Below are 15,109 nucleotides of genomic sequence, written 5' to 3'. Positions count from 1 at the left end.
GGGAAACAGGCAGTGGGCTCCCGCAGCCCCACCACTGCTGGGCCTTAGAAGGAGTTTCTCTGTCTCTCACCCATCCATGACCTTAACTTGTTTTGTTTTTTAACATCCAAATACAGGAACTTCAGGCCTCAAACCTCACCCTGACACTAGACCCCCAAAGAGAAAAGACTGATCCTTGTTATGAAATCATTTCAAATGAGAAACAGACTAACCGACCCTTTCCTAACTCACAGCTTAAATTGTGTGCACTTGGGAGATGAGACAACCATCAAGTGCTATTGAAAACACCCTCTGACCTTCCAGAGAACCTCTAAGTGTCTGTGAGGCAGGCGAGCACATCCAAGGTGCCAGGTACCAGGATGGGCAGGTGTCCAGTTTACAGATGCAGAGTCCTGCTGAGTCCCTCTCGTAAATAAACGTTAGACCGCACGTGCCTTCAGACAATGGTTTTCCTTCCGTGCAACCAGGAAGAAAGAGGGAGCATCTTCATTTCTTCTCCCAGGGGGCAAAGACTTCAGCAGCATCTTGTGTCTTCATAAAAAGCAAGCCCAACCTGTCAAAGAGCCAGCCGGCAACAACAGCACAGGGTGAAGAGAAAAGGGAGAAAGGAACGTAATTCTCACCAACACAAGACTTGAAACAAAAACACTGGCCCCTGGGAAAAACAAGTGTCCATTGATCTGATGGTCCTGGGCGTTGGAAGTGCTCAGAGGGCAAGAAACCCTTCTCTCACCGCTGGGAAAGCCAAGACAGCCAGTGTTTCGGTAGGGACCTCATGAGGGTGCTTGGTTGTTCTCCATAGCATCAGCTCAGAGTGTTGGGAAGTAAAACCTGTTACCACGCACTGGACCCAGGAACCCGGCAGCTGTCCTCGGGTGTCCAGCGGGAGCGAGGAAAAAGGAGAGCTGAGCGCTGAGCCAGGCATAAGCCCTGCTTATGACTCACTTCAATCCTGGGTTGACTTTGGGTTGATTCCAGAACATTGTCTGCACTGCAATTCAGCACAGCTCCTTAAAGCCAGACTCTAGTCCAAAAGCAAGTGAAGATGCGATAAGAAAATAGTCCTTTTCCCTTCGACCCTTTGCCCCCATAACTTCCTCTTAACACCCAACGTCTCACGTCTTGAGAAATAACTGCCAATATGAGACCTTTTTGCTGCTCTAACGCAAAGCAGTTGTGATCCTGACATACCAGCCAGGTAAATCCAACTTAATGGGAATGTTCAGTGGCCAAGAACAGGCTGCCAAGCGCACAGTATTAGGCTGGCAGAGTTTAAATTACTTAACAACATCCAATGCCAACATTAAATCAGGAATTGCTGACCATTTGGTAGAGAGTTATGAATTAAGGATTATGAGACTGGAGTTGAAGCAATAGCCTTATCCAACGTTCAAGTGCAGCCACTCATGCCAGACTATAAACATATCACTTCCTGGAGGATGTGCCAGGCCACTTCAACTTGAAATCAAGGACTGGCGGTGTGCATCCAAGATCCTTGCAAATATCCAGCAAGTACACAAGCCCTGCTGGTCTCTTCTGCTCCGCAAGTACAGAGACCCAACGTCTGATCTGCCCAGCAGACAAAATGATTAGGATCCCTTGGATCGATGTGCATAAAAACGTTCCCAAAGATGGAGAATTTCAACTGACTGAAAACACTCAGAGCACCTACCACACAACCACTGCTTGCATTTGACTGAATGCCAAGTCCTCCCAAGGAGGATCTGCCCAAGGATTTACCAACAATCATCTCACTTCCATTCTCAAAATTTTGAGGTGGCAACTTCACCATAAGTACAGTGTTTCTCAACTGAGCAGCCTTACATAAGAGACATGATTCCCAAACTGTGGATTCCTCTCTTGTTGTCAATCAACCGTCCCTCACACATCTCCCAACAGCCCTTGTGTTGGGTAAGATGGTACCATACACAGTCGAGAACCGCTGATGAGTGCGTGACGTGGCGCAATAGAGCAGTCTTCCAAGAGAGACAAAATGAAACTCCAGATTCCCCTTGGCACAGAGATTTCCTGCTCCGTCTTATTAACTAAGCCACAGCCAAACCAGAAATTAGCTCTGCCATTCTTCCACTCCTCTTAGAAGATTAAAAAAAAAAAAACCATCAAGTTACAACCAGACTTTCACAGCTTCTATTGAGAATACTTTCTTTTTATTATACAGGTTTCATATACATAACAATTATTTAGGGAACATTTACAGGCAAGGAGTTCAATTCCAAAACTCCGTTTTCACCCACACACACTGTACTTCACACTCATCTTCGGGGTCAGCCCAACAGGAATAAGACAAAGTTATTGCTTTGTGAACAGAAAGCTTCAATTAAATTAGTCTTCCAGAGCTGAGAACAGCGCTCAGGATCCTCTTGACTTTAATACCCTGTGTACATATGAATAGAGCCTAAAGATGCGTCTTAGATTACCCCGTCACCTTTAAAAGCTAATATTAAAGTTGAATCCCATTTCTCAAAAAGTCATAAGAAGTGCACCCGTATTTACAGACCCCATTAAATTATGCATAAATAAAATCTGTACACTCAACGCAGCTTCTCAAAATACAGAATCTCCTCTGGGACTTGGGATGAGAGACAGCACAAAAAAATGCTTCATGCCCACCCCTTTTCAAGTTTTCTCGAAACACCAAGATGTGAAATAAATACGCAAAATAAAGCTTCCGTACCTTAAAGGAACATGTCTTTTCAAAGAGTCTCCTCCTATTTGAAGAGTTAACTTGCAAAGTTTTGTTTTGTTTTTTTCTTGAAAAGAAAAACATAAAATCAGCAGGCTTTGCTTCTACAAGTTTCGTAAAACCCGAAGGGTCCCTGTGAACAAGGGATTTAAAGTGTGTCAAATACCACCTATTAACCAGTTCTTAAGCGGATAGAATCCTTGCCTCCTGCGGTATGTAGGATGAGACTGAAGAGGCTACATAAATACTTTTACCTTAACACTGAAAGTTATTGTGGATCTGAATCACATCAATTTGACATTTCAAGAGCTATGTGTGTGGGGGATTTTGTTAGCCCAGGGAATTTATTTAAAAGGTTCCAAAACTTGTAGCACCACTTTCAGAGAAAGGAAGAATGGGGTTCCAAAAAATAAAATATCAGCTTAATGGGTAAAGAACCAGCACTTGTCACCTCCTGATAGCTCATCCAGAGTTTAAGAGACACTTCAGCACTCCTTAAATACTAAGGAATCCAGGAGGGCACGTGAAGATCTGGAAATCCGACGGAGGCCCTTTTCACGGGAAGGTGGATAGCAAACTCTGTCCCCCAGGCAAGCGAGGTTCCCAGTGTGTCCTGGTCGAGACCGGTTTTGGAGTCCTTTTCCTTCCAGACTCTTCGGCCCTTTGTTCACCCCTGTTTTACTTCCTGTGCTTCTCCATCTTTTCCAGGGTTTTGCTAGAATCGGCTGGACTCTGGTCTCCGGGATTCATGTAGGATTTGTCTATGACCATCAGGGCTTCTTTTATGTAGTTCTGCACGGCAGACACAGCAGCACAGATGGCCTGGCTGCCAAACCCGTGGGTAATCAGGCTGAAATGAGACAAGCAGTTCTGGATGCTGGTCTCCAGGACCGGAGTGGGCCGGTTGTTCCCATTGGGAGTTCGGTCTTGATTGAGAAGGTCTGTGAATTCTTTACACACTTGCCTGTGAAAGACAGTCAACACACACCACGAGTTCAATCTAGGCCGTGACAGGTACAGGTAAAGAGCACAAACTACTGTGGGGATGACACCTAGAGGCAACGAGAATTTGGGGCTGGTCAAGGAAGTAGATTTTAAACTAATAGCAATAGCCAGCTGCTGCACCTATTCTGTGCTGGGCCCTGAACTAAACTCTTTTTATTTATGTTTGGCTGTATTGGGTCCTTGTTGCCGCGCGAGCTTTCTTCTAGTTGCAGCGAGCGGGGGCTACTCTTCGTTGCGGTGGCTTCTCTTGTTGCGGAGCACGGGCTCTCGGCGCGCGGGCTTCAGTAGTTGCGGCACGTGGGCTTCAGTAGCTGTGGCTCTCGGGCTCTAGAGCGCAGGCTCAGGAGCTGTGGCGCACGGGCTTAGTTGCTCCACGGCACGTGGGATCTTCCCGGGCCAGGGCTTGAACCCGTGTCCCTTGCATTGGCAGGCGGATTCTTGACCACTGCGCCCCCAGGGAAGCCCTGAACTAAACTCTTTTAAGTACTATCTTATTTAATCCTCACTGCAATTAGAAAAGATAAAAGGATTAATGCCAGAATCAACTGGCCAAGGTCACCAGGACTGGTAAGAGGTGGAGTCAGAATTCCAGCCCAGGAGAGTAAGGGCTAGCTTTATTTGATGCAGATTGGTTCCTTAAACCAATTCTGTCAAGATCCCTGAATTCATTTCCCTGAAACTCACTCACTCTTTCGATACAGGCTGGTTCACTGTGCTCTCTTTTGCCCTATTTCCCACTTGACTAGTTCTGCTTCATTTACCATGATTTTAAAATCCATTTACTCTTGGTTTCTATGAGAAATCCCTCAGCTGCATTAAGTCGTTTTGAGACATTTAATTTGCCCTCTATCTCCTACACACACAACCCGATCATTACATTTTACAAATGAAAAACATCTTGTTATCAGGAGGCAGAAGGCACATGATCTTGACTGGATGTGATAAAATAAATTGTTTTCAACACATTTTTGTAAGACAGGCAAATAAGATAATGAAAGAGTAGCTTAACTAGTTTGAGCTGAATAACTAAACAGCTCAAAAACACTCATTCTGAGCAATACACTCGCTGCTCTAATCCTTCTAAATCCTACAAGAAGTTACTCTAATTTGACTCTTACGTAAAAGATGCTCCTTGCCATTTCCTTTTGCTCAACACCCTAACTTACTTAAGGAGCCTTTCTTTCTTGAGCACCAGGGACTGTGCTGGCCCCTCAGCCGCAAGGTCAGAGCATTAGGGCATCAAATTCTCAAGCCTGGATACTTACTGTGCAGCCAGCAGCATATTCTTCCTCGTTGCCATCTCATTGCGTCCTCCGAGATGAGGTCTGGTTAAATACTCGGCCACGGATTTACTAGGAAATTCTGCTTCACAGACATAGGCAAAGTCCCGAGCCAAATGAACAGCCTCACCTAGAATAATCGGCAATGGCGACAGACTTTAGGGCCGCGGTGGTCCCCACGGCAAACTGTCCCTTTCCTCTTTTTCCAGCACTATCGGTATTGGTCTAGCAGTCATTTTGCATTCTAAAATGAAATCATACAAGGGGACAACAATCCAGCCGGTAAGTAGAACTTCCTGGGTACTTTCAGTGGGTACACTCCCCCAGGGTGAAGTCATACAATGTGAGAAAGAAAAAAGAAAAAAGAAAAAGCCTGAAAACTTGAACTGTACTTAAACGATGTTACTCCAGTCCTCTGCCCAACCTGAGCAGATGTTCCTCTAGCTGATAAAACAGCATCCAGCATCCGTCGGTAGTGCAGAAGTCGGAAAACTTAGGGGGGGTGAGCATGACTGACAAGGAAGCAAACTGTCACTTTTCTTTATGAAACAGGGACAAAAGTCTTTGACACGGAACTTTGTTTCTAAATGAGGGTGCCCCATTTCTGGTGGAGGGAAGTCTCTAGAATGTTGCTTTAAGAAAGAGCAGCAGGAGTGTTTCCTACTGGAAATGTTAGGAGCCCTACCAACCCTCTTGCCTCAGGTATTGGGGGGCACAGAGGGAGGAAAACGAGGGGAGGGTGTCATTTCCCACCCGAGGCGCTGGGTTCTTTCTGGCTCCGAGATTTGGGGCTGCTAGAGCTTTACAAACCCAGACGGTGGAGCTCACCCACCATCCCCACTTCCCTCCCCGACTCACTAAATCAACATCTGAGAACCATTGTTCAGGCACACGCTTTCTCATTCAAGCACCCCTGCCTGGCTGGTAAGGAAACCTAGGGAAGCCGCATTTATGCTCCACGCACGCAGAATCCACCATTCTCCATGCAGGACAGCTGGTCCCCAACAGCATCGAACAGGCAGCTCCTTTCTCCGTGCCCTGACCTCCAAAGACACTCGTAAAAAGGTAGAGCAGGGCCCTGCCAAGTCTCTTTTAGCACCGCAGTCGCGCCATTTAGACCAGGGAAAGAAAGTGTTCAAAAGATTGCCTGGCTACCAGGAGACCACCCCTCATTGGCTCCCCCAGGCCCAGAGCCGGGGCCCAGCGCCCTGCTGATTGGGCGAGGTGCTGGCGGCCGCTCCAGGCTTAAGGATAAGCCCCTCCGTGTTCATCAACTCATTTTCCTGTGCGCAGTAACAACGAGCTTGTTTTGTTTTGAAAAATAATTATTTCACTTTTTCCTCGCCCACTTTGTAAAAGGCCGTATTGCATTCTTGGCTACTTTCCAGGTTCGGGGCGCAGGTCCATTCAAGAAACTGAAATGTCACATCCTAACTATCTTAGGACTGGGGACAGGGGCTCATCTGTGGGCCCCATTACTTTTTTTTTTTGATGGGGGAAATGAACAAAGGAACTGTGAATTGGGCTAGTCTCATTGTATACAAGGGCTTTTCTCTTCACTGACCACAATCCCAATATTCCACAGCTACAAAAACTAGAAACGGCCCTGCTGCCCACCAGTAACCAGCTTTTTTATAAAAAAAAAAAAAGTGTACCAAACGATCGATTGCATCCTTCAAAAACTGGTTCACCTGATAATGTGATGTCTTAGGAAAACCAATTTCTTTTTAACAATGATTTTCTGGGAGACCCAGAACAGAATACTTCAGCAGACATATCGTTAAATGTTAACTTATTTGATTAAATGACTGTGATTCATTGTAATGAACGCATGGCAAATCGTTTGCATCTCTCTTTTGTGACTAAGAGTTGTTTTTAACCTTTTCTTATACCTCTTTTTTTGGGGGGGGCGGGTGCCGCACCCCACGGCATGTGGGATATTAGCTCCCCGATCAGGGGTCGAACCCACGCCCCCTGCATTGGAAGGCGAAGTCTCAACCACTGGATCGCCAGGAAGTCCCTAACCTTTTCTTTAGAGAAATATTAAAGACTCAACACAGCATTAACTAAAAACACTGCAAAACAAAAACACAACTCCACTGACCTTCTACTAAAGATGTCAGGAGGGTGACGTGAGCAGCTTTCCGTCTCCCGGCTGGAAGATTCAACCCAATCTTGTCCAACTTCTCCCGCAAGGACCGGCCACCATTTTTAGATTTGGCTCTGAGCAAAATAATAATAATAAAATAAAAAATTCTTTTCTCAAGAAACCACTTTAAAATTCTAAATGCCTAACATGCTGCTAACAAAACAGAAATCTGTCAAAAACAATCTACATTATGTGGCTCATAATCAAGTGATACAGGGAATCCTTATTTAGTTAATCCCTGTAAAATTCAAAAATCTTTCTTAGCATCGCCAACATTATTTTTTTTTAATCACAGAACATTGCAAGTTGTACAGAGCAGACAGATGTTCACTTGTAGAAACTGCAGCAGCACCCCCCCCCCAAAAAAAAACTCCCTGGGGGAACCAGACCCCATGGAGCTCCTCTATTCTGAATACAGATGCTACCACTTCATACAAGGAATCAAATTCTAACCAAATGAGAATTTGTTAGCGCTGTTTTAACACTTCCTTCTACATGTGGCACTTTCTAAAAGAGAAGACGTGTACTAAAACTCCCTGAGCCAATGAGAATTCAGTGTTAGGTATAAAAGTTCCATAAATGTTAAAACTATCTCCCTGGCCCTTTTATATTATTCATCCCCAGCCATTCAACCGCCATGCCCAGAACGTGTCCCCACGTACCTTCTGAGGACACCTCCCAGTAATGAGGCATTTAAGCACTCAGGCGGGGACAGTCGCCTCTGGACTTCAGCAACTGTCACTTTGTATTTAGATGTCGAGCTGAGGAGGGACAATCTTCCAGGGACCGAGCAGAAGACCTCGCTGGGATTCATCACAGCCTCCACCAGCTCCTTCTGACAAGGGAGACTCAAGGGGTTCTTCGTCATTGAAATAGGACCTGTGAGTGAAGATCAGAAGTGGCTTCCCAAGCAAACCACTAACCAAAGCTGAAAGAGCTCTTTGAACAACTGACACTGCATGTTGGACTATAAATTGCAAGCAGATTTTTTTTAAAGCCATATTCTTCAAAGATAATCGAATCTGAATTTCACAATTTAACACGCTGGGAAGTTAATTAGTCAAGATCCCAAGCGTGGAGGGTTTGCATTTTCTAACCACTGTTAAAATCTGTTTAATTAGAACATTTGTGTTCAAAAGACTACTTCATAACTCAATAAATGAGGATTTCTTTCCCCCCTCACTCAACGAATAGCCAAAATCACAGGACATAATCATCTGGCAAAATCTTTCGGTGCAACTGATCACAGTAAATTTTAAAATACAAACACACCTGTTCTACGTTTACTGGGAAATTCAGTTTATTTTCTGAGGTTATCTTTCTTTCTTTCTTTCTTTTTTTCCCAAAACCCATTTTTCCTCAGTTGATTTCAAACAGTTTAACCTCAAGTAACAGACCATAACTACATTTCATTTAGGATTACCCCATTTCCCAACAGAGTTAAACTGGTAATCCTGGCAGTACGTAACTTAATTTCATAAGCCACTCACTCAAGTAATCCAATTTTCCAAACCCCCTCCCACCCCATCCCTGCATAAACCCGACAGATCACCCAGCCTGATGCTTTTAGGGCTGTATGTTTTGTAGGCCAAATGTGTCCCGCCTTCTTCTTGCAGGTCAGAATTAAGGCTCCTTACCCCTGTGCATATTTGAAATCAGAAACAAAATCACATCAACCCGTTCAACAATTAAAATTGTCACAGAACCAGTCACTCCACTAAGGTATGTGGTGACTTGTTTTCCAAATTAAGTCACAGCCTTAACTCACTCTGGGATTCTTTCCTGGAGCACTGTAAAAACACTCTCGAATTCAAGAAGTAACACCCACCAAGGGAAAACTATGCAGTAACAAATCCGGAGATTGAGGTGCAGCTCCTGAGAGCATCCTTTTCCATTTAGATCTTAAAGAAATGCCCCGTCTTCTCACTCCTAAAACCTACCTGCCTCGAGTCCCTGTCACTCCCTTCCACCACAAATGTCCCAAGTCGGATACCAAAAGCCCTACCTCACCAGTAAGTTAATAACTTCCCAGTACCGCTAAGAACCACTACAGGGTGCGTGACGCCAGAGGAAGAAAAGAACTCGCGCTCACTCCGTACCTTTGCGAATAACCGTCTGATCATGCAGAAGTAGGTGCTGGTCGTCGACATTCTGGGGGAGAAGTGACAAAGTTTCCTTTCAGTTCGGGGGAGCCTGGGCGGGGTAGGAGAGAGGCAGTGGGGCGAACGGGTCCGGGCAGGGCCGAGGCGCTCACCTGCACCTCCTCCATCTGGTGCGCCATGTCGTGGAGCCCCAGGTTCTCGGCCAGGCCCGCGGCGTCCAGGGCGTGCGAGTGGGGCAGCAGCAGGTCCGAGCGGCGGTAGGCGTCCCTGCGGGCGCTCACGGCGCTGCCGTCCAGCCCTGAGAGGTGGGGCAACAGGCCGGCAGGGCGCGCGTGGTGCGAGGGCAGCCCAGCCCCCTCCTGGCTCTGGCGGCCCGGCCAGGCCTGCTGCTGGCTGCCGGTGGGCGCCGGCTGGTGCAGGGGGTTGATGGCGGCAGCGTACGCTTCTCCCAGATGCGAGTAGGGATCGGCGGCCTGCGAGTAAGCCAGCTGCTGGTAGGGGGGCGGAAAGTAGGGTGGTGGCTGGTATTCGGCGACTCCAGCATGGGAGAGGGGCGGCGCGGGGCTGTAGAGATGCTGCCCGGCAGAGGAGAGGTGAGGCAGGCGCGGGTTCCCATTGCTGCTCGCGTCGTGGCGATCCTGGGGCAGAGAAACGGAGACCCGGTTAGTACGAAACCCCGCTACTGCGCACGGCCCGCGGCCACCGCGCTGAGGCTTGTGACCCCCGGGGACCCACCGCACCAGCCCGGACCGACCCCCGCGGGGCCTGCCCTCGGGCCAAAAGGCCCCGGGGAGCAACGTGCCCCGGGGGTTTCGTTGTCTACCGCGAGTCCGCAGAGGAAGGGGAAACTGGAGAAAGACCTGGCGGAACGTGCCCTCCGGGCCCCTCGGCGAAGGTCTGACGCCCGAGGTATTCTGCGGCTGCAAGTCCGAACCCCAGGCCTTGGGCCGGGAGAAGCTGGGGCAGGGGTCCTGCAGGCAGCGCAGAGCGCGGTCGCTCACGAGCCCGCACATGCTGGCGTCGTCGGCCGAAAGTGGGGAAGCGGTGGGCACGGATAATGCGCGCCGCGCAGGAAGTGCGCCGTTTCCCCGCCCCAGGGACCCTCCCTTCCACGCCCTCAGGACAAAGACCTCCGGGCGAGAGACCCTCCCTAGCGGGGGCAGCCACCCAGCGCCGCCCAAGGGACTCGGGGAGGAGCCCGCCGCAGCCAGGGGTGCGCTCCCTGCTAGCTGTGTCCCGACCAAGTAACGCCGTCCTGCCCAGCCACCGTCAGTCTCCCCACAAATCGGGCACAGAGAGAGAACGAAGGACCCCGAAAATTGGGCAACCTTGCCTGCGCACGTTCCCTCGCCCCACGGCTGTCCGACTTAATTCTCAAAGGACGTGTCGCCATGTGTTCCCGGGGTCACAGGGGTGGCGGGGGACCAGGAGATCTATGACACCGTCGCCCCCTAGCTGAAGTGCCCGGGCCTGCAAACAGGGGCAGCCCCTCTAGGTCCCGCAGGCGCACGGCTCTCCCGCGTCCCCGCCGCCACCGCTCCCCTCTCCCGGGGCCCAGGCTCACGCCTCGCGCCTCCTGCGTCTTCTTCCTCTTCCCGCTCGCCTCCTCCCTCCCTCCCACTCTCCGAAACTCTAGCTCAACCTGTCCGACAGGCTGGAGCACTCCCGAGCGCTTACGGCCCCATCTGGCCTCAGCGCCCCCACCCCCGCCCCCGCTTCTCTGGAAAGCCAAACTCCGGTTGTTTTCTTGTTTCCCCGAGGGGGTAGCGGGGCAGGTGACAAGCCCGCCTCGGAGGAGACTCCGCAAAGGTGTCGCCGGCAGGTCGCCTCGTCTGACCCCTTTGGACGGAGGTTTCGTGCGTAAAAGCCACCTCTAAAAGTTGCAGACCCAGCGCTCTTCCGAGAAAACGGGGAAAAGGGCTGTTTTGCTTCGCAGGAAACCGGCCGGTAAGCTTTGTGGGTGGGATCTGCTATGCTCTTCCCAGGCCCCATTCCCGAGACTGGATATTTAGGTAAAGGCCCGATTCAGGAAGGGGACCCCGGAGGAACGCACTAGGGAATGTCCGGAAAAGTGGACCCTGTCCCATCGAAGGGCGAGCGGTGGGTGCCTGTTCGCTGCTCCTGCGCCCTCGCCCCCGACCTCGGTCCAGCGGCCCGCGCCTCCGGGACTGTTCTCGGGCGGGGCCAGGCTGCGCCCTTGTGCCCGGCTCACCTCGCAGTCCTCTTCATACTTGACATTATCGGTTATTTTCCACAACATGGCGTCCGGCGTCCCCCAAAACAGTCGCCAGTTAAATCCAGGTTCCCCCCACCCCCCGAGCGGTAAATCCAAAATTGGGGTCACGGTGGCCAGGCGTCTGCCGCTGCCCCCGCCGCGCGCGGGCCTAGCCGTGCCGGTCACTGGACGCGCATCGGCGGCTCCGCGATTGTAGATGCTGTCGCCGCGGGTGTAGAGGCCGCGGCCGGGGACCGGGGAAGCCGCGCCCGCAGTGTGTGTCCAGGCGATAGCCGGGGGATCCGGGCGCCTTAATGAGAAGGAAATTATCATAACTCCTCCCCGGGGGCCGGCGCGAAGGCCCCGGCGCCGGGCGGGGCGGCCCCCAGCCAGTCCCAGCCTAGCTCCGCCCCGCATCCTGGCCCGGCGCCGCGCGGAGACCCACGCCTCGGGGGGCTTAGGAGAGGAGTCGAGTGGGCCGCACCTCGCTGACAGCCGCAAACCTCTGAGGCCAGCGTCCCCCATCACGCCATCCATCAGTCACCCTCACCAAGCACGCACCTGAGGTTGGCAGAGCTGGGGACCGGGATCCGAACCCAAGGGCCCCCCCGCTTTCACCGACAGCGCCTTCCCCTACCCTTCAAAAGACGTCTCAACAGCTGAGGTCCCCCTATCTCCTAAAACTTCCCAAACACCCGCTCCAAGGAGATTTAAGGTTTAAACTGGAATCAGGCCGCTGGAGTCCCAGTCCCTCCAAGGGACGACGCGCTCCCCCGCACGGCGTGGGCACAGTGCGCTCGGGGTCCTCCGAGGGGGCGGGGGTGGGAAGGCCTTCTGGGGAGTCCGCCCCAAGCGCCATCGAGCGGGCGGGCCGCTCCACCGGCCCCTAAGTCTCGGACAACTGCGTTTCGCCGCCATCGCCCGAAGCTCCATCTCTAAGGCTGGGCTGCGGCCGGGAGGCGGGTGGGGGGCACCCGCTTGCCCTCGCCTGGCCCTGCCCTGCCCGGCGCCGGCTCGGCAGCTTCCTCCGACGGGCCAGGCACTCAGAAGCCTCAACTCAACCGAGAAAAGAGGTGCGGGGCTGAATGCAACCCTAACGTCACAGGCAGGGGCGAGGGAAGAGGTGGGGGGAGGAGGAGGGGCCATGGAGGGAGCCCCGCTGGAGAGGTGAGCACCCGGGGTCCGCAGATACAGGCAGAAAATGAAACTTCCTTCCACATAAACGTTGCCTCTCCCCCAGTATGCATTTGCCCCCCAACCTTGAAAGCAAAGCGCAATACCGAAACATTTTAAAGAAACGAAATCCATGGGCCCGATTATTGTCATTGACCTTTTTTTTTTTTGCTGCAAGGGGAAAGTCGCTAATTCTCGGGAGCTGAATTTAAACATTCTCAGGGAATCAGAAAAGGAATCTTTCGATTTGATTCCGAATCCGATTTTGCAATAATCAATCCCTATCAGTTTAGTGCCCCGGGCCTGGAGTGGACGCTGCTCCCAATTCACAGAATAAATGCGCCCACTGCTTCCCTACTCCCGCTCGGGTTTGTTTGAACTTTAGCATTTCTTTAAACCGAGATGGGCCTAAAATAAAATACCCAAAACAAAAATAGGCGTCTTCCAAGCGAAGGGTTCTTCCTCGCCCTAGAGAGTAGACAGATTGCAGGTGATATTCCGACCAGTTGTGAGAACAAAACCTGGAGGCGAAACCACTGGGGGCTTTTCGGGCATGTCTGCGGGCTCTGCACTAGGAGGTACAAAGACAGTGCACATACGACCCCTGACACCTAGCTTTCAAGACACCGTGCGGGGAGGACGGGGGGTAAAAGAGAAAACCGCAGAAGCAGCGCTCCTGGTACTCGGGAGCGGGGGCAGGGGGCACCTGCTCAGGGCAGGAATCGGACCCGGTGCGGTAGGCATGCTGGCGCCCTGGGCGTGGTAGATTGGGGTCCCAGGTACTTTCGAGGGAGGCTGCGGAGCCTCTGGGCGCCCCAGACACCCAGACCAGTGACGCAGGAGCTCTCCTCCACGCTGGGCCTTCTAGCCCCGGCTTTGACTCCAAGACCCGGCCGGGGATGCAGCTTGAACAACTTGTCTCGTCCACACCTGCAACTTTACCGCCGGGCATGTTGGGGCCAGGGCTGGGCAACAAGGTACCACCCCCCCGCCCCAGGTCCTGGCTGCCAAGGCCACCCGGAGGGACGGAAATCCCTCGCAGCCCCGGGGCCTCTATGGCGGAGGCAAAGGGAGCCGATGGGCCCCGAGGGTTTGCGCACCTCCGTTTAGGGAGCCCCAAGGGCACAGAGGTTTCGGAACCGCTCGGCAAAGGCCATTCATTCCCAAGCCAGCGCCCTGGACCTGGACGCTGCCCCCCTCCAAGGGACACGCGCTCAAGCTAGAGCGCGACTTCTGCGCCCTGGATGGGGAAGGCGGCTCAAACGAATCCTCAACCTTCCCGGCCAGGCCGACTCTACCCAAACACGCACAGCTTCTGCTTCAGGGACGGAACCCAGGCGCGCGCGCGCCCTGGTCCGGATGCCGGAAATCTCAGCCCTTCCTTGAGCTCAACTTTTCTGCTCTGAGCCGAGAGCAGAGAGCCCATGGCTCCCACACTCAAGACAGACCTCCCCCAAGGCCCCCGCCCCTCGCCGCGCGAAGACGCGTGACTGCGTGGCCGCGCCCTTAAGCAGCCACGGCCTGGGAAGGGTGCCCCCTCCGACCCTCCGCGGCTTCGCAGAGGCTAAGTGTAAACAGAACGTGGGGATCCCGGAGAGCAGCCTCGCCGCTCGCCTCGCACAATCAAGGATATGGGGCTGGACGGTTGTCAGCGGCTTCCCTCTGTCGCCCCCTAGAGAGCCTGCACTCAACCCACACGCTTGAAACCCCTGGACCCCGGCCCCCAGTCCGCTGGGATGGCGCTAGAAACCGGAGACCGGAGGCGACAAGGCGTCTGCGAGGACAGCAGCGCTACAACAGTGCGCCACCTCCAAAGATGCGCGGGCAGCTGCCTCTGCAAACAAGGCTCCCGGCCCCGGGCGGCAGGCTTCCGCCGCCTCCACCCCCATGGCAAGCCCTGGAAGGCGGCGGGGTGGGGGGGCGGGTAGAGCTGGACTGGAGCAGGCCTGCGACTCCTCTTCCCGCCCCGGGGAGGGGGCGCCCGAGCGGCAGGTGGAGGCCCCGAAGCGCCCGAGCGGGCGCCGTGCACCAAACGAGGTGTCTGTCTCGCCCCGCGGAACAGCTGGGCTCCGGCTGGGACCGCAGTAAGAGGCGGGGCCCGGCGAAGCAGAACCGAAAAGCCGGGGCCTACAGCAGTCCGGGAGGGCGCCCATTCACGCGCTAGCCCACGCCCTCCCTCGCAGCACCGGCACCCACTGAACGGCCGGACACGGCCTCCAAGAGCATCCGAACTGTCTAAGCCCACTAAGGTGCACGTCCGGGACGCCACATGTATTAAATAATTCACAGTCACTCCAAAATAGCAGCAATAATATAAAAATAGCAGTTGCTTTACTGATGCTCAAAGTGGCGGCTACACACACACACACAGATGCTTCTCGTCTTAGCCCAGGGTCCAGCCCAACTCTTTGTACTGCTCACTTGTAAGCGCTCCGCGCCAGGCCGGGTTCTCAAAGGGGTTTCGCAGCCTTTAGCTCTTCC

General features: G+C 52.8%; 1 protein-coding gene across 1 annotated transcript; it reads right to left on the bottom strand.

Annotated features, from left to right (window-relative positions):
- Positions 1–2,151: 2,151 nt before the first annotated feature.
- On the bottom strand, positions 2,152–11,515 carry TFAP2C (transcription factor AP-2 gamma). Its single transcript, XM_079719340.1, has 7 exons — positions 11,453–11,515; positions 9,393–9,878; positions 9,238–9,289; positions 7,801–8,017; positions 7,094–7,212; positions 4,975–5,119; positions 2,152–3,668 (listed from the first exon to the last, which is right to left on the bottom strand). Exons 1-7 carry the CDS (start codon positions 11,498–11,500, stop codon positions 3,383–3,385), a joined length of 1,353 nt encoding a protein of 450 aa, XP_079575466.1. The 5' UTR covers positions 11,501–11,515; the 3' UTR covers positions 2,152–3,382.
- Between the last annotated feature and the right edge of the window lie 3,594 nt (positions 11,516–15,109).

Source organism: Hyperoodon ampullatus (genome assembly GCF_949752795.1).
Source record: "Hyperoodon ampullatus genome assembly, chromosome: 14".
Taxonomy (NCBI): domain Eukaryota; kingdom Metazoa; phylum Chordata; class Mammalia; order Artiodactyla; family Ziphiidae; genus Hyperoodon; species Hyperoodon ampullatus.
The sequence above is the reverse complement of the archived record's forward strand: the minus strand, read 5'-3'. Positions and strand labels throughout refer to the sequence as shown.